The sequence below is a fragment of the Engystomops pustulosus genome, chromosome 4 (genome assembly GCF_040894005.1).
Source record: "Engystomops pustulosus chromosome 4, aEngPut4.maternal, whole genome shotgun sequence".
Classification (NCBI taxonomy): Eukaryota; Metazoa; Chordata; class Amphibia; order Anura; family Leptodactylidae; genus Engystomops; species Engystomops pustulosus.
Window position 1 is genome coordinate 17,572,952 of NC_092414.1, and position 26,179 is coordinate 17,599,130.

The 26,179-nt window shown below is 43.0% G+C and overlaps 1 protein-coding gene across 6 annotated transcripts in view; it reads left to right on the top strand.

Moving 5' to 3' along the window:
* Positions 1-25,115, top strand: part of SCUBE1 (signal peptide, CUB domain and EGF like domain containing 1) — a 156,063-nt gene extending 130,948 nt beyond the window's left edge. For all 6 annotated transcript variants that reach the window (XM_072145350.1, XM_072145352.1, XM_072145351.1 and 3 more), the window contains 14 exons: positions 10,181-10,297; positions 12,529-12,651; positions 12,762-12,881; positions 12,971-13,063; positions 13,881-13,997; positions 14,102-14,239; positions 14,464-14,667; positions 14,900-15,061; positions 15,178-15,345; positions 15,464-15,625; positions 16,747-16,944; positions 18,765-18,917; positions 19,774-19,853; positions 21,151-25,115. In XM_072145350.1, the coding sequence (XP_072001451.1) occupies positions 10,181-10,297; positions 12,529-12,651; positions 12,762-12,881; positions 12,971-13,063; positions 13,881-13,997; positions 14,102-14,239; positions 14,464-14,667; positions 14,900-15,061; positions 15,178-15,345; positions 15,464-15,625; positions 16,747-16,944; positions 18,765-18,917; positions 19,774-19,853; positions 21,151-21,303 (1,988 nt within the window). In that variant the 3' untranslated portion in view covers positions 21,304-25,115. The remainder of the gene's footprint in view (positions 1-10,180; positions 10,298-12,528; positions 12,652-12,761; positions 12,882-12,970; positions 13,064-13,880; positions 13,998-14,101; positions 14,240-14,463; positions 14,668-14,899; positions 15,062-15,177; positions 15,346-15,463; positions 15,626-16,746; positions 16,945-18,764; positions 18,918-19,773; positions 19,854-21,150) is intronic.
* The last annotated feature ends 1,064 nt before the right edge of the window (positions 25,116-26,179 follow it).

Sequence of the window (26,179 nt, forward strand, 5' to 3'; positions counted from 1 at the left end):
ATGATGTTGTCCTTAGGATTGTCCAGAGGTCTTGTAGAACATCCTTGGATGTGGCCAATGCTTGAAGATTTTCCATCCGATTTGTGGCCAATAAATCTTCTTGGTGTCACGAAGAGACCAAAAGAGGTCCCATCCTTAAATGTGGCCAATGCTTGAAGATTTTCCATCCGATTTGTGGCCAATAAATCTTCGTGGGGTCACGAAGAGACCAAAAGAGATCACATCCTTGGATGTGGCCAATGCATGAAGATTTTCCATCCGATTTGTGGCCAATAAATCTTCTTGGTGTCACCAAGAGACCAAAAGAGGTCACATCCTTGGATGTGGCCAATGCTTGAAGATTTTCCATCCGATTTGTGGCCAATAAATCTTCTTGATGTCACGAAGAGACCAAAAGAGATCACATCCTTGGATGTGGCCAATGCTTGAAGATTTTCCATCCGATTTGTGGCCTATAAATCTTCTTGGGCTCACCAAGAGACCAAAAGAGGTCACATCCTTGGATGTGGCCAATGCTTGAAGCTTTTCCATCCGATTTGTGGCCAATAAATCTTCTTGGTGTCACCAAGAGACCAAAAGAGGTCCCATCCTTGGATGTGGCCAATGCTTGAAGATTTTCCATCCGATTTGTGGCCAATAAATCTTCTTGGTGTCATTAAGAGACCAAAAGAGTCACTTTTCAATTGTCTACCCCAATCCTCATATCATGTTGTTGTTCTGTAGACAAAATAAACAAATCTACTAACAAATAAACCTTTTGGCGTTGTAGAACGTTGGACAAGTTTTCAACTCGTTATTTCAGACATATTTATGCGATTTCGGAGAACCCCATTATAACAAATTCCTTGGAATCTCAAACATAGATAAGAACTCTTCTTCATATCTGAGAACTTTTGAGAGAATCCAGGAATATCCTCAACGCGTCCAGCCATCTATATAATTGTTAGATCACGTCCAAATATCAGCTCTTAAGTCTATAATTCTCACCGGTTTTGTTCCAAGAAGCAAGACCTTGCTGGCATCTCGAAGAGTGTTGAACACATGAGGGTCATCTTCAACAACAACTAATTCTATGAAGGCTACATTGGGTTTTATCTTCAAAGAACTTTCATTTTTGGACATCCTTGAAGAGTCTTCACTAATGATCTCCATATTTTCCTGTAGACCACGGTTGCCATTTTATTTGGTGTCATCCCAGTTTCTGTGCTCGAACGTAAGAGGGTGAAATAAATAAAACCTCCTTGTTAAAGTCGGCAGAATGTTCCATGACTCAAATCGTGGTTATTAATATCCCATCTACTCCCGTGATTATAATAGGAAGAGCGTTGTATATCTGGCCAATAACCGCTTGTCTTGACCATGGCCAACTACCTTCCACGGTCCACTGGAGCTTAAATGGGATGGAACGATGTGCTGTATAAATGGAGCAGTTGGGAGACATTTTAGATGAATATTAATCTTTTCTTGCAGAAAACTAAAAAATTTTTATTTTTTTTGGGGGGGGGGGGCGGTTGTGGTTTTTGTTGAGTGTGGGGCAGAAATGTCTATTGGTCTTGATCCTATTTTGGTCCTTGGTGACATCAAGAATTTCTCAGACAAGTTCTCCGATTTTTAGGTCAAGAGACTCATTTTATTTTTCATTAGTATTTTTTACATTACCTAGGCTGACCCAAGTATAAGTCGAGGCCCCTCATTTTACCACCAAAACCTGGGAAAACCTATTGACTCGAGTATAAGCTGAGGGTGGGAAATGCATTGGTCACAGCCTCCCCATTATATAGCCTGCCGGACGCTGCCCCCCAGTATATAGCCAGCACCTGCCCCCCAGTATATAGCCAGCACCTGCCCCCCAGTATATAGCCTGCCAGCCCATATACCCCAGTATATAGCCAGCCCCCTGCCCCAGTATATAGCCAGCCCCCTGCCCCAGTACATAGCCTGCCGTAAGCTGCCCCATAGTATAAAGTCTGCACCTGCCCCCCAGTATATGGCCTGCCAGCCCATATCCCCCAGTATATAGCCAGCCCCCTGCCCCAGTATATAGCCAGCAGCGGGGGAAGCCGGAAAGGTGAGTTTTGATATATATATTTTTTTTACTTGAGTATAAGCCGAGTTTGGGTTTTCAGCACATTTTTTTTAGTGCTGAAAAACTAGGCTTATATTTGAGTATATATGGTAATTTTATTACCAATTATTGTAGGCAGATAACACAGGATCTCTCCATTAACAATGGTTATAGGGATTACTCAGCTCCACAACCGGCTGCTCAGTCAGTTCTTACTATGCTGACAAAATTCTCCTGTAAAGGAGATTTTTGGGGGAGTTTTGTGTCTTTTTGTGGTTTTGTTGTGAATGACCCTAAGGCCTTATTGCCCACGAGTGAGTTTAATGCGTCCAATTTGCATCAAACTCGCATCGTGTACTTGCTGCTAAGTCCGGCCCAAACGTTACGCAACCGGATGCAAGTTGGACGCCTCCAACTCTCTCGTGGGAAATAGGCCTCAGAGGGATATGGGTTGATCCCGGTTTTTTTGGTTGTTGCAGAAACAGGTTTGGCTAATTTGGAGTTGCTTAATACAACACGTGAACATTTCTATGCTAAATGACTCCATTCTCAACGTCACACAGACCAAAAATTTGTGAAAGCTTTGTAGAACTTTTTGGATTGTAGTTTGAGGAAAATTTTGGCAAAATTTTATGAAAATTAATCAATAAGCTTGTACATTTTTCTTAAATAACACCAATGGACCTCCAGAGTAGAATAATGAATCCCCCCTCCCCAGGAGTCATTTATATCTATGATTCAGGATATGATCTCCGTCATAGGTCCGTTTCGGAAAGAAACAAACATTCTATACTATTTTCTAGAATATTTGTATATAAGGAAAATACTGTTCTAAATATTTCATACTACAAGACGGCAGTAAATTATTAGAAGGTATGGCCGAAAGAGAGTCCTTTGATTTGCTAATGGACATATTTCTTCTGAACAGCGCACCACATGGCTTGGAGTGGTATTACAAGTAAAACTTTGAAATTATTAAGACATTACCCGGACGATTATATGTCTTATTACTATTCTATTTTGTAATAAATGTGAAATGTGGTTCCGTGGGAAACAGATAATTCTCATATTATGGCACGGAACCATTTTTATGTCCCAAATCAAATATATCTAAAACTTCAGATAAATCCGAGCTCCCCGCACTCCAGATTATTCACCGCAGGTATTTCTATGTGTGATTACTGGATTTGGATACAGAAGAGAAAATCCTTCCAGGCTATAATAAGCACTTGGCGTGGAATTTTAAAAAAAAATCGGATTTGGAGGAGAGTTTTCGGGAACCTCCAGAGCACAATTAATGGTCTTTTTGGCCTTTGTGGAGCTGGATCTACTCGCAGTTGTTTGTGGTGTGATGACGCGTGATGTCACCTTCCCACTTTCTATTCTTTATAGGCTTCTTTTGATCCGAAGTTTGTTAATCATAGACTTCTGGGGAACATGTGATGAGATCCGGGAGGGGCTATTGGCTCCGGCTGTGTCCAGACATGTTCTTCTGTATCACATCAGGATATGGTGGTGCTCTTACTACAATAGGCTTATGTGTAAGGGGCTACTTTATGGGGTCATATATTTACCCCTTAGATCTTATGGGTAATCTTAGACGACGTATTGGGGAAGGGCAGTTTAGTGGGCGTGTTAGGGAAGGGGGCGGTTTAGTGGGCGTGTTGGGGAAGGGGGCGGTTTAGTGGGCATGTTGGGGAAGGGGGCGGTTTAGTGGGCGTGTTGGGGAAGGGGCGGTTTAGTGGGCGTGTTGGGGAAGGGGGCGGTTTAGTGGGCGTGTTGGGAAAGGGGGCGGTTTAGTGGGAGTGTTGGGGAAGGGGGCAGTTTAGTGGGCGTGTTGGGGAAGGGGGCGGTTTAGTGGGCGTGTTGGGGAAGGGGGCGGTTTAGTGGGCGTGTTGGGGAAGGGCGGGTTAGTGGGCGTGTTGGGGAAGGGGGCGGTTTAGTGGGCGTGTTGGGGAAGGGGGCGGTTTAGTGGGCGTGTTGGGGAACGGGGCGGCTTAGTGGGCGTGTTGGGGAAGGGGGCGGCTTAGTGGGCGTGTTGGGGAAGGGGGCGGTTTAGTGGGCGTGTTGCGAAAGGGGGCGGTTTAGTGGGCGTGTTGGGAAAGGGGGCGGTTTAGTGGGCGTGTTGGGGAAGGGGGCGGTTTAGTGGGCGTGTTGGGGAAGGGGGCGGTTTAGTGGGCGTGTTGGGGAAGGGGGCGGTTTAGTGGGCGTGTTGGGGAAGGGGGCGGTTTAGTGGGCGTGTTGGGGAAGGGCGGGTTAGTGATTATAATATAAAGTGCTCATACTTAAATTTTCTTCGCCCCGGTTTTTGGAGCAAATCTGACTACCGAAAAAGTCTTCATCACACTATATTACAAGTCTTATATCTTCCTGATGACTTTGTGATCTAGATGTCTTGGAGTGTACATAAAGAATATCATCAGAAATTTGAGGTTTTTCAACAGTTCCTCTGTTATTCTTTCCGGAAATGGATATATTGACAACGAATGTTGGCTTTTCCAATTTTTCAAGAGGGTGTGTCTATTACAGTCTCTACTTGTCCAATGCACAGCTAATTATAAAATTATGATTTCTCTGTGCTCTGTCTGTCCAATGATGTCTCAGCAAAGTATCACATAGGCAGCTAGACACTGCACCAAATGTGCTATTCCTAACCTCATTGCAGCAAAGATCACAGAGATTCAATGGTTATCAGACACCATTATGATTTCTCCGTTGTCTGTCTGTCCAATGATGTCTCAGCACAGCATCACATAGGGAGCTAGACACTGCACCCAATGTACTATTCTTAACCTCATTGCAGTGAAGATCATAGAGATTCAATGGTTATCAGACACCATTATGATTTCTCTGTTGTCTGTCTGTCCAATGATGGCTCATCACAGTATCACATAGGCAGCTAGATACTGCACCAAATGTGCTATTCCTAACCTCATTGCAGTGAAGATAATAGAGATTCAATGGTTATCAGACACCATTATGATTTCTCTGTTGTCTGTCTGTCCAATGATGTCTCAGCACAGCATCACATAGGCAGCTAGACACTGCACCCAATGTCCTATTCTTAACCTCATTGCAGCGAAGATCACAGAGATTCAATGGTTATCAGACACCATTATGATTTCTATGTTGTCTGTCCAATGATGGCTCAGCACAGTATCACATAGGCAGCTAGACACTGCACCAAATGTCCTATACCTCACCTCATTGCAGCGAAGATCATAGAGATTCAACCTCTTGTATGTTCATCTTGACTGCTACTTTTCTCTCTGTGCTCTCTGTTATCAATCCCATGATGTCTCAGCACAGCTAGACATTGCACTAAATATACCCTCTCATATCTCATTGTGGTGAAGATGATTGATGTGCAACCTCTTTTCTGCTTTAATCAGAAACCATTGTGATTGTTAGATTTATCAGTTATCCATCCCATGATGTTTCAAGTCAGTATCTTGTGGGCAGCTAGCCAATGAACTTAATGTACCATCCTTTAACTGATTGCCATGAAGATAATTGTACATCCTCTTGTCTGCTCTCGTCAGAAGGCCTCTTGACACCTATATTTCTCCAAGCTCTCTGTTATCAATCCAGTGATGTCTCAGCTAATTACATTGACAGCTAGACACTGCACCACTTGTACCATACCCTCATTACAGTGAAGATTAGAGGGCCAACCTCTTGTCCGCTCTAATCCGTCTCCATCTTGATAGTTGGATTCCTCTCGCTCTTATCAATCCCATGATGCCTCAGGCCACAGCATCAAATTTGCCAGTTCTTACCTGATTGCAGAATAGATTATAGAAGTATAACCTCTTGTTGTGTGCTCTTGTCATACAACATCTTGACCGCTAGATGTCTCTGTACACTCTGTCATCAATTCAGTGATGTCTCAGGACATCTTCACATGGGCAGCTAGTCACTATCACTAATGTGGATCCCATGTATCCAACGTAAACATAAATGTAATCTGTACATAATGAATAATGGGGCAGATTTACTTACCCGGTCCATTCGCGATCCAGCGGCGTGTTCTCTGCGGTGATTTCGGGTCTTCCGGCGATTCACTATGGCAGTTCCTCCGACGTCCACCAGGTGTCGCTGCTGCGCTGAAGACCGCCGAGGTCCGCCGGAGTTCACGATCCATTGCTGGGTGAAGGTAAGCGCGTGTCCAGCGACACTTTTTTTTTTTTTTTTTTTTTTTAAATGCGACGGTTTCTCCGAATCTGTCGGGTTATCGTTCGTCCACGCCCCCCGATTTCCGTCACGTGCATGCCGGCGCCGATGCGCCACAATCCCATCACGTGCGCCAAAAACCTGGGGCAAATCAGGAAAAATTGGCGCAAATCGGAAATATTCGGGTAACATGTCGGGAAAATGCGAATCGGGCCCTTAGTAAATGACCCCCAAAGTCTGCTCTATGTCTACTTGGTGCATATTAACCCTTAATGGTCTTTTTTTTTTCTTCCTAATGAACTAACAAGTCTCGGAGACGGAGAACAAATCCTTCTCATGGTTTTATGAGCACAAATCTATCGCTTCCAGGACAGTAAATTCTCATCTAAGCAAATGAAGCCAAGAGATATCCTGTGCTGCGGGAGCACTGAGCGTCTAATAGCTGCCTCTGGTTATTAATAATGGAAGGCAGTGAGGCCAGAGCTCCTGTGTGTGCAGTGTGTAAGGGTATAATTGTATAATGTACAGTATATACAGGGCCTAACCATGTAATGTACAGTGTATACAGGGCCTAACCATATAATGTACAGTGTATACAGGGCCTAACCATATAATGTACAGTGTATACAGGGCCTACATGTATAATGTACAGTGTATACAGGGCCTAACCATATAATGTACAGTGTATACAGGGCCTAACCATATAATGTACAGTGTATACAGGGCCTAACCATATAATGTACAGTGTATACAGGGCCTACGTGTATAATGTACAGTGTATACAGGGCCTAACCATATAATGTACAGTGTATACAGGGCCTACGTGTATAATGTACAGTGTATACAGGGCATATTAGGAATATAAATTTCACAACCTGATGATTATACAGAGATGAGGGATGCTCTATGGGCACTGCTTATCTCCTACTGCAGAATCCATGTCCTACCTGCTGTGCCAATCAACAGCTGTAGTGTGTATTATACAGTATGCATAGCTGCTGCAGAACATCATAACATACACCTCAGCTGCTGCAGAACCTCATAAAATACACCTCAGCTGCTGCAGAACATCATAAAATACACCTCAGCTGCTGCAGAACCTCATAATACAGACCTCATCTGCTGCAGAACATCATAATACACACCTCAGCGGCTGCAGAACATCATCATACACACCTCAGCTGCTGCAGAACCACATAGTACACACCTCAGCTGCTGCAGAACATCATAACATACACCTCAGCTGCTGCAGAACCTCATAATACAGATCTCAGCTGCTGCAGAACATCATAAAACACACCTCAGCTGCTGCAGACCCTCATCGTAACCACTTGACATACAGTACGATATGGTAGTCACCCAGATTAGGACGCCATGCATTTGCTAGGTGACAGAACGCTACACACGCAGACCATGAAGAAGCTGCAGGTAGATCCCGCTATGTAATACACGTCCCCCATTCTGTATATCAAAGCGATTCTGAGGAGAGTTTTTGGGTCCCTGACCCAGACCTTTCCTCCTCGGATCATACCACTCAGACTGGGATTCCGCGTCCCCCTTCATGCGCTGCCTCTATAAGTAGGCCTCACCCGCAGCCTGAAGGTCAGCCATGAGATTTCCCAGCATTCCCCTCTTCCCCTATTTATCCTTCACCTAGTAAATTATCATAAAAGCAGCGGGGATGTGAAGCCATGAGGGGTTTTATATGTCACAGTGCCCTCCGCTTCCTTCCTCCTCCTCCGTTATTGACTTTCCTAATGGTAATGAGGAAGAGCGGCTTTCCTTCTGCGTCTCTAAATTAGGACTAAATTGCCTATTAAAGGTTTACTTTGTGGTACGGCCGAGGCTACATCCGCTCACGTCCCCCACCCTCCCCGCCTGCCATGAAACGGCGGAGGACGTATAACTCAGGATTAACTCCAGCGTAGAAAAAAATAAACTCAAACAAATAAACAATTTTTTACTTTTTCTTTTACTTCCGTCACTAGATTTTACCTCCTAAAACTCCCAGTCCCCCTCAGGTAGGGGATGAAATGTCCTTTCTAAAAATTTCAATCTTTTATGTGAAATCTCACCCGTTTTACCTATTAAAAACAATTTCCTCCAAAGTCATGTGACCATGAGCAGAGAAGAGTCATGTTTGACCTGAAATGAGTCTGCAGGGGATGATCATTTCAGAAGCCCCCTATCTTATGAGGTATATCAACTAGGAACATAATTTTGGTGCCATATTAAAGATTAAGAATGTCATCTTTCAGATTTTGGGGTTCTGTGATCTAAAGAATTGGAGGTACAGGGAGTTAAATACATAGTTGGAAAAATGTAAGATTTGGATAAAAATCCAATTAACTGCCTGTGTATCTGGATATATACCATAGATCAAGGAACCACAATCCTAACGGGGGAGATTTATCACACAAGGACTGTCATATGATAGAAGCCCCGCCCCTCTGGCAACCTCCCCCCCTAATCTCCCCTACTAGCGGACGTAGTTTTGCTTAAAAGCCATGTGTACGTTGAACATTTACGGTGAACATTTACATGGGTCTATGTAGGACCCCAGGCTTATCTACTCTGCCGTCGGCTGTGGCCCGCTTCATGTAAAAGGCATAATAATCACAATTGATGGCGGTTTGCGAGACATTTCGATTATTTCAGGGATTCTGCGCTAGTTTTATGCCCTGATAAAGTTACTAAAACATGAGATTCTCATCTTTAATATGACACCAGCAGCATGTTTCCAGGTGCTATAGAACTTTATGCCCTGATAAAGTTACTAAAACATGAGATTCTCATCTTTAATATGACACCAGCAGCATGTTTCCAGGTGCTATAGAACTTTATGCCCTGATAAAGTTACTAAAACATGAGATTCTCATCTTTAATATAACACCAGCAGCATGTTTCCAGGTGCTATAGAACCAAAGATAAGGGGGCGTCTGAAACAAGCCTCCCCTGCAGCCTCTTAACTTGATTCATCACAGGCAAATATGACTCTTTTCTGTTCATTGGCAAATCACTTTGGAGATTTTATTTTTTTTTTTTTAGAGGTAAAAGAGTAAGGAGAGAATTCAAGGAAGGACATTTCACCCCCTGCCTAAGGAGGCTGCTAGTTTTATAAGTTAAAATTGTGTCCCTTTTAAGGTGACTTGGGGCGAGTGGGAGTGGTTAGTTTCCAAATGTCCCAAAATGAGTGGGATGGTCCTGGATTTTAGAGTTTGTCCCACTGTCCAGGATGGTGGAAGGTATATCCCGGGATAGAATTATGAATAGATATAGATGGATGGATTATTGTAGAGCAGCGCCCTCTAGTGTCTAAAGTGATATTCGAAATTCATTCTATGTAATAACTTTCCACTGTCTTATTTTTAATATTTTTAGGGGTATAAGATGTCTATGCGCAGGAGGTTCGCTGCCTGCATAGGTCACGAATAAAAGAATTTAGAATTTTTAGAACGTATTAAATCCAATTAGATGGGATAGTCCATTGTGCGGCAAATATATGTATATAGGAATCACATCTCATGGAGGTCTGATGACCTATATATATAGACTCACCAATTCCCCACTTCATTATAGCTATACGCTGGCGCCATCCAGTGTCCGGCATGTGTACTGCAAGCAATTATTTTCTGTTATCCTAAACACCTTCTTTCACATTCTGCCTCCTTCTTAAAAAAAAGGAAGAACATGCGACTGTTAGGGGGCCCTTGGGTGAAAAGGGGCCCAGCAGCGGCCATGCTTCTTCTTCCTGTATCTGCCCCTAGGGGGCGCTCACTACTTGCAGATTTTTACAGCTCCCTCTTCATGTCCACAGAGCTCCCCCTAGTGGTGGCTACAGGCGGCCAGAGTTTCATTTACCGTATGAATAGAAGCTGAGACACAATTTATTGCTATTTTATCTTCTATTTTCTTATACTTCAACTTTTATTTTCTTTCCAGATATTGATGAATGTTCCTTTGAGAGAACGTGTGACCACATCTGCATCAACTACCCCGGGAGCTTCGAATGTCTCTGCCACAAGGGCTACACACTCTACGGGATGACGCACTGCGGAGGTTTGTAGCATTCTCTGCCTCTCAGTGACAGGTGCCGCTCTTAAAGGGGTTCTCCAGGATCATTATCAGTAAGGGTAGTAATCCAGAGTGTGGTGGACTCTTAAACCGGAACAAGAACAGGATCTTGTCAGAAAGATGGCTAAGGCCGTCATGGCACTTCCTTCTATTTATAAGCTGTCACTGAAAAAATTTCAGAAGGTGAAAATCTGGAATAATTACATATTAATTAATGTCATGCATGTACACAGTGATTGCACCAGCAGCAGAATAGTGAGTGCAGCTCTGGAGTATAATACAGGATGTAACTCGGGATCAGTACAGGAGAAGTAATGTCATGTATGTACACAGTGACTGCACCAGCAGCAGAATAGTGAGTGCAGCTCTGGAGTATAATACAGGATGTAACTCAGGATCAGTACAGGATAAGTAATGTCATGTATGTACACAGTGACTGCACCAGCAGCAGAATAGTGAGTGCAGCTCTGGGGTATAATACAGGATGTAACTCAGGATCAGTACAGGATAAGTAATGTCATGTATGTACACAGTGACTGCACCAGCAGCAGAATAGTGAGTGCAGCTCTGGGGTATAATACAGGATGTAACTCAGGATCAGTACAGGATAAGTAATGTCATGTATGTACACAGTGACTGCACCAGCAGCAGAATAGTGAGTGCAGCTCTGGAGTATAATACAGGATGTAACTCGGGATCAGTACAGGAGAAGTAATGTCATGTATGTACACAGTGACTGCACCAGCAGCAGAATAGTGAGTGCAGCTCTGGAGTATAATACAGGATGTAACTCAGGATCAGTACAGGATAAGTAATGTCATGAATGTACACAGTGACTGCACCAGCAGCAGAATAGTGAGTGCAGCTCTGGAGTATAATACAGGATGTAACTCAGGATCAGTACAGGATAAGTAATGTCATGTATGTACACAGTGACTGCACCAGCAGCAGAATAGTGAGTGCAGCTCTGGGGTATAATACAGGATGTAACTCAGGATCAGTACAGGATAAGTAATGTCATGTATGTACACAGTGACTGCACCAGCAGCAGAATAGTGAGTGCAGCTCTGGGGTATAATACAGGATGTAACTCAGGATCAGTACAGGATAAGTAATGTCATGTATGTACACAGTGACTGCACCAGCAGCAGAATAGTGAGTGCAGCTCTGGGGTATAATACAGGATGTAACTCAGGATCAGTACAGGATAAGTAATGTCATGTATGTACACAGTGACTGCACCAGCAGCAGAATAGTGAGTGCAGCTCTGGAGTATAATACAGGATGTAACTCAGGATCAGTACAGGATAAGTAATGTCATGTATGTACACAGTGACTGCACCAGCAGCAGAATAGTGAGTGCAGCTCTGGGGTATAATACAGGATGTAACTCAGGATCAGTACAGGATAAGTAATGTCATGTATGTACACAGTGACTGCACCAGCAGCAGAATAGTGAGTGCAGCTCTGGGGTATAATACAGGATGCAACTCAGGATCAGTACAGGATAAGTAATGTCATGTATGTACACAGTGACTGCACCAGCAGCAGAATAGTGAGTGCAGCTCTGGGGTATAATACAGGATGTAACTCAGGATCAGTACAGGATAAGTAATGTCATGTATGTACACATTGACTGCACCAGCAGCAGAATAGTGAGTGCAGCTCTGGGGTATAATACAGGATGTAACTCAGGATCAGTACAGGATAAGTAATGTCATGTATGTACACAGTGACTGCACCAGCAGCAGAATAGTGAGTGCAGCTCTGGAGTATAATACAGGATGTAACTCAGGATCAGTACAGGATAAGTAATGTCATGTATGTACACAGTGACTGCACCAGCAGCAGAATAGTGAGTGCAGCTCTGGGCTATAATACAGGATGTAACTCAGGAACAGTACAGGATAAGTAATGTCATGTATGTACACAGTGACTGCACCAGCAGCAGAATAGTGAGTGCAGCTCTGGGCTATAATACAGGATGTAACTCAGGAACAGTACAGGATAAGTAATGTCATGTATGTACACAGTGACTGCACCAGCAGCAGAATAGTGAGTGCAGCTCTGGAGGTATAATACAGGATGTAACTCAGGAACAGTACAGGATAAGTAATGTCATGTATGTACACAGTGACTGCACCAGCAGCAGAATAGTGAGTGCAGCTCTGGGCTATAATACAGGATGTAACTCAGGATGATGCTTTCTCCTGCAGACATTGATGAATGCAGTATAAATAATGGCAGCTGTGACGCGGGCTGTATGAACACTCTGGGTAGCTATGACTGCTCCTGTCCTCCTGGGAAGAAGCTGCACTGGAATAAGAGGGACTGTATTGGTGAGCTCATTTGTCTTCTACATTTTGGTGATCTCGGTGATGGACATTGATGTCTCCTCCACTCTGGATTCTGCATCAGTTGTTGTCTTATTGTTTTCTCTTTTTCCTAGAGACGGCAAAATGCGTCCCCAGCTACAAGCCGACCCAAAAAGCTCAACTTATCTGCAGTAAATCGGCCGGGATGGACAGCTGCTTCCTGGCCTGCCCGGCCAACACTCTCTTTGTCCCAGGTTTGTAGTCTCTTGGATTGAGAGGACACCAGTCCATGGAGCTCGGCCTTCTCATGGGCGCCATACTAATTGTTGTTTTCTCTCCCTAGAGTCTGAGAACAGTTATTCGCTGAGCTGTGGGGTGCCCGGGCAGCAGAGCAAGGCAGTCCTGAAGCGCAATGCCACCATACCAACATGTTCAGGTAGGGAAAAGCAACATCTATTACCACCAGATTGGTCCATAGAGGCCAAAACTTCCATCTCCTTCTTCAGTTACAACATCTAGAGATCCTCCTGACTGTAGTGTCTCTGTAGGATCTGAGATTGGAGCTACTAACAGAGCAGTTCTTCATGCATTGTTGTATGTGTTATTTCCAAAAGGAACTGATCCTGGCAGTCACTTCTCCGCTGTTCTGTTAAACAGATAGGTCAAACCCTCTAAAGAGACCCTTTCCCCACTTCACACTGTAGGGGCTGCGAAACACATTCAGGGGCACTTTGAATTTTCTTTCTAGCCCCAACGGTTGTGGAGATATCAGTCCCAGTATCTGACCATTATAATCCTCTCTGCTGTCAGTTACCAGCTCCTTCTCTCTGACAGTAGAGAGGATTATAATAGTCAGATACTGGGACTGATATCTCCGCAACTGTCGGCGCTAGAAAGAAAATTCTAAGTGCCCCTGAATCTTCTTTCTCACTCCAACAGTTTCAGAGATATCAGTCCCAGTATCTGACCATTACAATTCTCTCTACTGTCAGATCCCAGCTCCATCTCTCTTACAGTTGAGAGGATTATAATAGTCAAATACTGGGACTGATATCTCCGCAACTGTCAGCGCTAGAAAGATTATTCTATGTGCCCCAGAATCTGTGTAGCAGCCTCCACAGCTTGGTGGGTTCACCTGCACATGTGTGAGTTGGTGAATGGTCCCCTTTAAGTTTGCCCAAACTTTCCATACTACAAAATGTCACTAAACACGCAGCCCCACCCCCCTTTACACTTTCCATATCTGTGTCTAGATCTGCTAGGACCTCCCATAACCCAGAAAGCCCGGTTTAAAATTAAAGATGCCAAGTGCCACCTGCGCCCAAGGAGTAAAGACAGAACCAGGGACTCGGCGAAGCAGTCCGTGATGGGTAAGTAACGTCTGTGGAATAGGAATGCAAAAATGTACTTTAAACCACAGCAACCATTGAGAATTCCTCTAAATTAGGTACAGTAATGTTGTGTCATTCGACAGATAATTGCCACGTGACGTACGTGAACCTGAAGTGCGACTCCTCGAGGAAAAAAAGGAGAGGCCGCAAGTCTCCCTCCAAAGAAGTCTCTCATATTATTGCAGAATTTGAGCTCGAGGTCAAAAGGGACGAAGTTTCAGGTATGAAATCGAATATCGAGACCTCTATGGAGGAGGAGCATTGGGAGGAGCCTGCTCTTAGCCAATCAACATCTCCAATGGTTGTGATTGGTTGATTCAAACATCTAATAATGCTCCTCCCACAAGTCCTTTTCAGTTGGATGCCAACCTAGTATATGATTCTACATATCGATGGCTGGGTAACAAGTAACGCACCCGTTGATGTGGATTCCTCTTCTCCCCAGACTCGTGTAACGTGGACTGTTTACGGAGGAGGATGGAGCAGAAGCTTCAGGCAGCCATTAAAACCCTGAGAAAGTCCATCAACAAGCAGCAGTTCTACATCCAGTTCTCCGGCGTAGAATATGAGGTGGCGCGTAAACCGGCCAAGGGCTCCGAGAACCAGGAAGCGTGCGGGACGGGGCAGGTGCTGCAGGATGGCAAATGCGGTATGGATGTATACGCCGTATTCTCTGTCTGTGGTGATGTCATATATGAGAAGTATGACATCTACAGAGACTTGTGATGTCATATGGGACTACAATGGTTGCTTGACCATCATTCGTTGTATGTACTTGGTCATGACCTCTGGTGCCAGATATTGCTTCTACGTGGACATCCAGGTGATGCCCCTCCTCATAGGGTGCCCTTCTGTATAAATTGACCATCTTCTCTTTTCAGTTATTTGCGGTGCGGGTACCTACTACAACGGAGAGACCAATCAATGTGTACCCTGTCTCCCGGGAACATACCAAGACATGGAAGGTCAGCTGGCGTGTGAACCATGTCCAAGTAACGATGGAATGGGCATCCCAGGAGCGAGAAATCTGTCGGAATGTGGAGGTAAGTTATGGCACACCTACTGTTAAACCTAACCCACTGCCCACTTGACCCATTAACCCTAACCCAATTACCCTAACCCTTGCCCATTCCCATATAACATTCTCCTACTCCTTCAGGACAGTGCACCCCGGGGCATTACTCTGTAGATGGGTTCAAACCATGCAAGCCTTGCCCGATCGGTACTTACCAGCCAGATCCGGGCCGGACACTCTGCTTCCCGTGCGGAGGAGGACTGATCACGAAGTATGAGAGCGCTGTGTCTTTCCAGGACTGTGAGACAAAAGGTGGGTGATGTAGGTGGCCTCCAGAGCATGGTGCCCAACCTTGAGGTGCCACGTCTCTGGGTATTTTGGATCCTTTTCGTAGAATCTTCATGTATGGTAACCATTTGTTTCCTTCTAGTTCACTGCTCTCCGGGACATTTCTACAACTCCACCACCCACAGGTGCATCCGGTGTCCCATTAGAACTTATCAACCTGAGTTTGGGCAGAATTTCTGTATAACCTGCCCGGGCAATACCAGCACCGACTTTGATGGCTCCACAAATGTGACGCATTGTAAAAGTAAGTTGTGTTGTCTTTGTGTTCACAAGGGGTCACATGTACTGCCGCTATTTTCACCGCATGCATGATACCGACAAAAATGGCCTCCTGTACCTTCTAGCTGCCTCTGTTAGTCTTGTAGGCACAGAATTGAACAGTATTGCGCATGCACAGCCAACGCCTCATGGAAACTCCACATGAGGGGTGGCTTGGGACCTTTTTTGTAGTGTTTGGTTGGGTTTATAGTTGATTTAGCTCAGTGCACCCCAGGACTTAACTCAGGAGTAATATAAAACTCGTGCGCATGCGCATTTACCAAATGCTCCAAACTCTTCCAAAACATTGACTCGGGAAACCGAAGCTCCTAGCAGTTTTAGGACCATGTTCCCCAGGACTTCCCCAGTTCAATCCGTTGATCCTACAGACATCAGTGCGCATGTGCTGCCTCTTCTCCTTACAAACTTCTCCAAAATCAGAGCACAGAACTCTTGTTCCAGTGATCAGTTGGACTCCTTTTAGTTTTAGGTAGATGTTCCTCAAAACATAACTGTGTGAATAGTTTGAGTTCTTTAATCCTATAGACACTGAATGTAATAGTGGTGCGCATGCGCATTCACCACTCTGTACAAACTCCTCCTGAAGAGAAGCTCAAGGAACTTGGTGTCCTAGCAGTTTTAGGACAGTGCGCCCCAAGACTTTATTCTGAAGATAAACTGAAGCTGTTAGTCCTATAGACATTGCATGTGCATGCGCTGCCCTGCTCCATAGAAACGCCTCCATAATGGGCGGATTGAGACTTTGGTCCCTAGATAAGTTGGGTTCTTTGCAGTTCTAGGACAATGTCCCTCGGAACATAACTTTGTAGATGGATTCAGGCCTTCAAACCCATTGAACACAGAAGTTTTGCGCATGCGCATTGACCCCTTAGTTCAAATTTTTCCGAAACAGTGTCTCAGGGGGTTCGTATCAGTTTTGGGACAGTGTGAACCAGGACAAAACTCTGTAGTATGGTTCAAGCATTTTGTCCTATAGACATTAAATGATATTGTAGTGCGCATGCGTCACTACCACTCTATACACATCCACCCTCTTGAATACTGGCTGAATATATATCCATACAAATTGTTCCTTTTTCTTCACAGACCAGCTCTGCGGAGGGGAATTAGGAGATTACACGGGTTATATCGAGTCTCCCAACTACCCCGGAGACTATCCGGCCCATGTGGAGTGTATCTGGAACATAAACCCCCCTCCGAAAAGAAGAATATTGATCGTGGTCCCTGAGATCTTTCTGCCCATAGAAGATGAGTGCGGGGACGTGCTGGTCATGAGGAAAAGCTGTAAGACATTACAACTCTTCATGGTTAGGCCTGGACTGCAGAGTGTTAGGGGGGGGCTACAGTATCTAATCACAATGGTGGGGGGCAACTCCTGCACCCCTGTCCACCAGCATTTGTTATATATATGAGGGCCTACAAGCAGGGAACATTTTGTGGCTGACAAGCTTAAAGGGTGACGTACCTCGTGTGATTTTAGTATTTCAGTCGATGGGGGTTCAGATAATGAGAAGTACATAGAAGCAAACTATCAAAGGTGGGTACTAATTTTTGGGGCAACTAAGCTTAATACAGGCAGTCCCCGGGTTACATACAAGATAGGGTCTGGAGGTTTGTTCTTAAGTTGAATTTGTATGTAAGTCGAAACTGTATATTTTATAATGGAAGTTGTAGACAATTTTTTTTTCTTTTGCCCCAGTGACAATTGGAGTTTCAAAATTTTTGGTGTAATTGGACCAAGAATTATCAATAAAGCTTCATTACAGACATCTTACTGCTGATCATTGCAGTCTGGGACTATAGTAACATCCAGAGAGCTTCACCAGAGATCACATGGGGCAGAGGGGTCCGTCTGTAACTATGGGTTGTCTGTAAGTCGGGTGTCCTTAAGTAGGGGACCGCCTGTACTCCTTAGAGACCTTAACCACCAAGCTGAGTACCTAACTGTGATTGTAACCACCAAGCTGAGTACCTAACTGTGATTGTAACCACCAAGCTGAGTACCTACCTGTGATTGTAACCACCAAGCTGAGTACCTACCTGTGATTGTAACCACCAAGCTGAGTACCTACCTGTGATTGTAACCACCAAGCTGAGTACCTAACTGTGATTCTAACCACCAAGCTGAGTACCTAACTGTGATTGTAACCACCAAGCTGAGTATCAGTGTTAACTGTACCCATCAAGCTGAGTGCTCACCTGTGATTGTAACCAGCAAGCTTAGTACTGAATTGTTACTATACCCATCAAGCTGAGTATTCAACCAAGCTTTGTAGCTTCTTGTGACTGTACCCTCAAAGGTGGATACCCAACTGTAATTGCAACCACCAAGCTTAGAACCTGTTTGTGACCTTAACCACCAAGCTGAGTGTCGCTGTGATTGTAACCACTGAGCTTAGTAACTAATTGTTACTTCGCCCACCAAGATGACTACCCACCTTTACCTAAGTTAGGTACTAAGTTAGTGGTTGCAATCACAATTGGTTGCTTATGGAAGGTGGGTACTCCTCTTGGAGGGTACAGTCACAAGTAGGTATGAAGCTTGGTGATTACAATCACATGTGGGTACTTAGTTTTGTGGTTACAGTCACAAATGGGATCCAAACTTAGTGGTTGCAATCACACGTGGGTGCTCAGCTCGAGTAACAGTAACAATTAGGTAACAGGCATTGTGGTTACAATCTCAAGTGGGTAGTACCCTTATGAAAGGTGGGGGACAGTAACTATTAGGTACTAAGCTTGATGGTTATAACCATAGGTGTGTACTCTGTTTGTGACCCAGTTGAGTACACCTGTGACTGTAACCACAGAGCCTTGTACCTAATTGTTGGAGTACCCACCTTTTGTGGTTACAATCACAAATGGGTACTAAGCTTAGTGGTTGCAATCACAAGTGGGTTCTCAGTTGTTCTTCTTATTATTATGTATGTAAATATATAATACTATATATAAATTTTAAAAAAATTTCTTGTGACCATTTAGTTCCTACTATCCGCCCCCAGATGGCGCCATATGCCCGGATAACACCGTATTATACACGTTGCCTGCGTACAGGAACGAGCGTTGCTCTGTAGGATGTAACCCATGTTTCCATTACTTTCCAGCTTCCCCGTCCTCCATCACCACCTACGAGACCTGCCAGACGTACGAGCGCCCGATAGCCTTCACGTCCCGATCCCGAAAGCTGTGGATCCAGTTCAAATCTAACGAGGGCAACAGTGGCAAAGGATTTCAAGTGCCTTATGTCACGTATGACGGTACGACCTGTCACGTATGTCGCGTGGTATCATGTGCCATAAACCCTTACTGATCACCCGATAGTCTGTAGAGGGAGTGCCCTTGACCGTTCCTGTATCAGTCGTAGATTTTGGTGTAGAGTGAGTGCGCTTGAGCGTTCCTGTATTGGTCATAGATTTTGGTGTAGAGTGAGTGCGCTTGACCGTTCCTGTATCAGTCGTAGATTTTGGTGTAGAGTGAGTGCGCTTGACTGTTCCTGTATCGGTCGTAGATTTTGGTGTAGAGTGAGTGCGCTTGACCGTTCCTGTATCAGTCGTAGATTTTGGTGTAGAGTGAGTGCGCTTGACTGTTCCTGTATCGGTCGTAGATTTTGGTGTAGAGTGAGTGCGCTTGACCGTTCCTGTATCAGTCGTAGATTTTGTTGTAGAGTGAGTGCGCTTGACCGTTCCTGTATTAGTCATAGATTTGGTGTAGAGTGAGTGCGCTTGACCGTTCCTGTATCGGTCATAGATTTGGTGTAAGGTGAGGACGCTTGACTGTTCCTGTAGTTGGTTGGTAAAAATGTAACCTTTTAGAAGGTTAAAGTGGCACAAAGCTACAAACTCCTCCGCTGCACATTTGGAAACCGAAACGACCCTATAAATCCATCCCGTAGTCGAGCATTAATGTGAGAACGGCGACCATTAAGAGGCGCTGCGGCGCGGAGACAAATGCTATCGCTCCGATGATGTAGATCCCCCCGGGATAGAGAAGTGAGAGCGGAAGTCGGCTCCATAAATGTCCCATTACAGATGGATGCTCCCAATTTCAGCTCCAATCCCAATGATAAATTGTATCTAATTATGTTTTTTTTTCCATCTGCTTTTAATTTCACAGAGGATTACCAACAATTAATAGAAGATATTGTCCGCGATGGAAGATTATACGCTTCGGAGAACCATCAAGAAATTTTAAAAGTAGGTGAAAAATAAAAAAAACTGCAAGAAAAAGTTGTATTACAAGATTGGGGCTCTTATTCACTTAGCCAGGGAATACGAGCTTCATCAAATGGTCTTTACCAGAATACATTATAAGCTTAAGAGAACCCTCAAAATGTATTTTTAAAGTACGTAAAAAATTATAAAGGAAAAAGAGTTGAATTAAGGTGCTCTTATCTACTGAGCCAGAGAATAATGCTCTTCTTTTTACCACAATGGATTGTGATTTAGAGACCTCTGCAGTAATGTAAAGTACATAAGAAATATTTAGGAAAAAAACTGCAAGAAAAAGTTGTATTAGAATGTGGGGCTCTTGTCCACTGAGCCAGGGAATGTTTTTTTTTCATTTTTTCCTTGACGGGGTGATTACCAGAATAGATTATATGCTTCTGAGAATCTTGTTTTTGTATGTATGTATGTTAAAAAAAATATAAAGACATAAAAGTGAGAAAAAGTTGTTTTATAATAATGTGCTCTTATCTACTGAGCCAGGAAATAAGATTCTTCATCAAAGGGGTTTTACCAGAATAGATTCTATGATTCAGAAATACTTAGAGAAATTTTAAAAGTATGCAAGAAATATTTAGAATATTAGAATACTGTGTTTTTGCGCACTGAGCCAGGCAATATAGTTCTTTATCAAAGGAGTATTACCAGAACAGATTATCTGGTTCAGAGAACTATCAAGAAATTTTAAAAGTACATAAGAAATAAGTAAAAAAAATAAGAGTATTACAATCTGGTGCTCTTATCTACTGAGTAACTGGAAAAAGGTGCTTCATTTAAAGGGTTTGACCGGAATCATAGCTTTTCACCTATACTGTAAGTATGTTATCACTGGGGATCTGACTGCAGGGATCCTACCGCTCATGAAGAAGGAGGTCCCATGTTCCCTGCTTGTATTGACTGATGGTTATACTACTTTAATGAAGAACTCTGCTCCCTGAATCAGTGGATAAGAGCTCCATCTTGAATAGCAATTTAGTGGATTTTCCATTTTCAACGGAAAAACCGACTGTGTTAAGAAACAGAAACCAAAGTGTACTCACTAATCCGGCTTTCCATTGGCCCTGCTCTGGCAGTAAGAGCCTGGAGCACGTGCCCTTCCAGCCAGTTTTATAAAATTGGAACCTGAAAGATACCAAATAATTTTAGATAATTTTATCTGATTTTAGCCGATATAATAACACCATATACTGCAGAATAGTGTTTTTGAATCACATCTCGGCCCCCGGTCCAGACCCCAGATAAAAATTTTTGTCTTTCCAACCCACAGGACAAGAAGTTGATCAAGGCTCTCTTCGATGTCTTGGCGCATCCTCAAAATTACTTCAAGTACACGGCGCAGGAATCCAAGGAAATGTTTCCCAGGTCTTTTATCAAACTGCTCCGCTCAAAAGTTTCCAGATTTTTACGGCCTTATAAATAGCTGAAGAAATGTTTTTTTAATTAGTGGGGTTTTTTTTATTTTGTATTTTTGGTTTTAATCCGTATTCTTCTCAGTACTTCATCCCTCGTCGCAGTACTCACTGCTCCACCTAAAAGACTTTTTTTTGTAATCTTTATTTTCCCATTCATTGGAAAGTTTTTTTTAAAAAAAAAAACACTCAAAGGGCTTATTTGGATGGATTTTATGGACGCCACGCAGAGTATTCCACTTTTTTCTGGTCAAGACGAGGTACAAAAATCCTCCCGTTTTTTCGAAAACCTCCTCCTGCCACACCCTGCACCTTTCTCCTCAGAGCTGCAATATCTACTTTATCAAAAAGAAGAAAAAGTAGGCAAGCTGCTGTGTACAGTGATAACAAAACCTCTCCATAGACAAGTGGGATTGATGGGTGGCTCAGTGAGTAAGTGCAATCCTTTGGCTACAAATCAACAAACTTCTAAAAAGTGAAGATCGTTGGATGATGATTCGAATTTGGTGGACGTCCATTGCATTTGAGATTTTACCGTCCTTCACTTGCCTCTTCATCAACAGCATCCCAGGTGGGATTGACATGTGGTTCAGTGAGTAAGTGCAGTCCTTGGGCTACAAATCAACAAACTTCTAAAAAGAGAAGATTGTAAGATTGTTTTTGAATTTGGTGGACATCCATTGCATTCGAGATTTCGCCAGTCTTCACTTGCCTCTTCATCATTGGCGTCCCAGATGGGATTGACATGTGGCTCAGTGAGTAGGTGCAATCCTTGGGCTACAAATCAACAAACTCCTTCAAAGAGAAGATTGTTGGATGATTTTTTTAAATTTGATGGACATCCATTGCTTTGGAGACTTCACCAATCTTTACTTAACACTTCATCAACAGTGTCCCAGGTGGGATTCACATGTGGCTCAGTGAGTAAGTGAAACCCTTGGGATACAAATCAACAAACTCCTACAAACTGAACATTTTTGGATACGATTTTTGAATTTGGTGGACATCCATTGCATTCGAGAAATCGTTGTCTTTTATTGATGCTCCCGGACCCCCTTTATTATAGTATTTGCCCCCCATTTTGCACTGACGTTACTTCCGATAGTCAAGAGATCCTCCCCACAACACGTATAAACGGTGACTATCTATGGATGTACCTATTCCGACCTGGCATGGAAGTTTCTTGGACTGCAGTAGACTTTATGGGGGTCTTCACAGAGGAAGGATTCCACACACATGATCTCTGTGTAGGCTTAAGAACTTTTTTAATTCTTTTTTTTTTTTTTTTAACGTCTTCAAGTCACAAGAAGTTTGGCGCATTCTTGTTTCTCCGGTCGGTTTAAGAAACTACCTGCAAACGAGTATTATGGCAAGAGAGCGAAGTGTGTAGTATAATTAATATTTTAAATTGCACTTGAATTTTGTATGTGATGTTAGGGAAAGAGGTTTTTTTATTTTTTAGAATTTTTTTTTCTTTTTTTTTTTAATTTTCATTTTTAGATTGTAGGATTCTAATCAAAAACCAAAAATATACATGGGCTGTATAGTGTATTTTCTTTTTTTTTTTGCTTTTTTTTTAAATTTTTTTATTTTTTTTAACACTCTGTGTATAAGAGACAGCACGGTGAGGCAGACTATGGCCTCCTAGCCATAGGTTATCGGGTGGATTTTGATAATATAAGGCCCCAAAAATGTACAGCCCCAAACAAACCTTATGGATGGTGGACACAGGTATTATATATACATTATATATGTCTCCACGGTTACAGACTACAAACAGACCTTGTGTAGTCAGATATTTTAAACCCTTCTTCCAAAAAGATCGCTGCATCGGCCCACAGGTTCCTGATTATTCTGACTGGATAGTAGGTGGAGATGTAGCAGCAGACACCGGCCTTCTGGTCTACCGGTCTTCTGGTCATTTTTGGGTTGGAAAGGTTAAAGGTCATATCAGTGATATTAATTTATTTTGCAATAAAGTTTTAAAATTCAGTATTGTACAGACTTCTTGTAGGGTCCAAGTTCAGTAGTCTTGCTATATCCTTCATAATATACCACAGGTTTGCCCATGTCAAGAGCTTGAAGGGAACACAACCCAAATAAAGATAGGCTTTAAAGGGGTTGTCCAGGAAAACTCTTCGAGTGCCTATCCTTAGGTTTGGGGTGGAACATCGGTGATCAGTGGGAGCCGAACTCCTAGAACATCCACCAATCAGCAAAATAAATGTATGTCAGCACTCGATAGAGTATAACGACCACTTTGTTTTTGACGATCAGCAGCGATCGTACTGTTCAGACCCAACTAATCAAACACTGCTGAGCTATCCTAAGAATCCATAAAGAATCCATTGGTTGCTCCTCACCACTGACAATAAAACCATAAAAATGTAAAAATTAACCCTTTTGAGCACTTGAAGCAAAATATGGGATGGGAGCAGACGTAAGTGATTTTAAGAAGAGCTTTGTCTGGGGCTGTTAAACCTGATATCGCCACAATCTTTTTTTTTTTTTTTTTTTTTTTTCTCGAAATTTTTTTAAATTTTTTAAAAAATTTTTAATTCTTTGTCATCTCAAGATTTTTTTTTGCCTCTATATTCCCTTATATAAAATATTGCCCTCCCCCCCCAGAAAAAAAATTGTACAGGAAATTCTAAAAAACAAACAAAAAAATATCTTTGAGTATACAGTTACTATGTAGTGTGTATTTTATTTATTCTGCCATTAGCTTAGTCTAATTGGTGGCTTCACTTTTACGAGATGCGCAAAGTTTTTTGTTGTTATGTTTATGTAATTTTTATTGTTATGCAATTTTTATATCCCAAAAGTTTTTTTTTAAGGCAGCCATTTTGTGGGTGGGGCTTTGTTGGGGTAAAATAAATCCAAATTTGGACTGTTCTGTCTTGGACAACTTTACTTATATTCTTGCTAAAAAAAAGAATAGGCGTAGACATGATCCAGCGCATGATCCAAACCCCGCCCCCTGGAACTTTCCGGATCAGGAGGTTTTGGACTCTGATATCTGGCAGCGTGGATGCAATTGCCAGGCCCATCATACACCAGTCTAGTCTCTACACCAGGGCTGGCTTGGCTTTACCATTTGCCCGAACCTGGCGCAGGCTATAGAAAGTGCGTAGGTAAGGGGCACCTCCCACTTCCTGCCCAATGGCATAGGGGGCGGAATATGCTGAATTTCTGGCTCTCTGCACAGGGAATTGCAACTAAGCACGTAATTATATGTCTCCATATAATCCTCCCCATTATATATGTCTCCAAGGTAACAGACTACAAACGACCTTTGTGTAGTCAGATCATACCACATAAAAAAATAATACAAATAGAATTAAATGTGAAGCAGACAGCGCTGTTCTCTGTGTAGTGGCTGAACTGAGTCACTGCAGCTTAGATTCCATATGTATGAAGGTACCTGGTAATCTGCAGTACCTGCTCTGACCACTACACAGGAAGTAGAGCTGTCAACTTCCTGTTCCAGTTATTGTTTATTCCATTAAAGATGGAACTTTTTTTTTTTTTTAAGATTATTGCTGCCTCTTTAAAAGTGAAGCCACCGATCCTGAAGTGTCTTGTAATATACATCCATAAAGTGTACATATGTTTTGTCTTAGTTGTAATATTTAAACCTTTTGATATTCACAAAGGTGAAATCTCGATGTATAAGACGTCTCGCCCTCGCTTCCGCCTTCTCGCTAGACCCTGTATCATACTCGTAGTCACAAAACGCCAGTCTCCTTGTACCAGAAACAAGTTTGCATCTAAAATTGCCAAGAATGTAATAATAATAAAAAAAAATATGACTTTAATTTTACAGACGTGTCTCGTGTCATGTGACCGTCCTATGGGATTTCTCGTTACTCTCACTGACAGCAAGCAGAGGTTTTATCTATATTGTGATCAGTAGTAGTGTACAAAACTTAACAGCACCACATCTTCCGACAGGTATTGTACCTCGGTTAGGGGGGGGTTCTAAGGATTTAAAGGGAATGTCTAGTAATGGCTTCTTACTACAAAAAAAACAGCACCACATTTGTCCGCAGGTTATTTTTGGTATTGCAGCTCAAAGCTATTTACCATATACAAAGGCTCTGAGCTGTAATACCACACACGACCTGCCATGTTTGTAATCCTGGATAATCCCTTTAATTTTATACCCCATTAAAAGGAGATGCTGTTTGGCGAGACCCCCACTTACTACGTGAATGAGGGTCCAGTTCCCCCAAATGAACGGGTGGCAGGTGGAGTCTGCATGTGTTTATGAGATCAGAAGACAACTCCTTCCACTTGACACTTTATCCCCTAGACACAGGATAACATTGAACCGTGGGACAACCCCTTTAAGTGCTTGGCATATATGACACAGGCTCAGGAGTTGAGCCCCCTGTATAACAGCTGTTGCCACCCACTTTAAGCATCTGTAACTAGAGACCACTCTGATCAATGACACATAAACCCCTCAGATGCTGTGGTCAGTAGTAACCATGGCCACTGAGAGGTCAGCAACAGGATTGCCCCACCCATTTCCTGTGACAAAACCGAGGGGTGTGCCCAACTGGATGTCATGGCAGACTGCGGCCTTGTGGAGACTCCCAGGCCAGCCATGATAAAATTCCTATTTGCTCTTCTTCCCATTAGTCAAATTGTAAAAATATGAAGTAAAATATACACTGGGATTTTAGAACTTTTGATCACATAAAATTCTGAATAATTAAACTAAAAATAAACAAAATAATTAGCAAAATTATTTTCAATATTATCCATTAAAGGGGTTTTCTCACAAAACAACTTAGGCTCTGTCCATTGGATAGGGCCTATCTTGCTGATCGATGGGGGTCTCAGTGAGAGAAAACAAGAGATCGTAGTAGTCTGATGGAG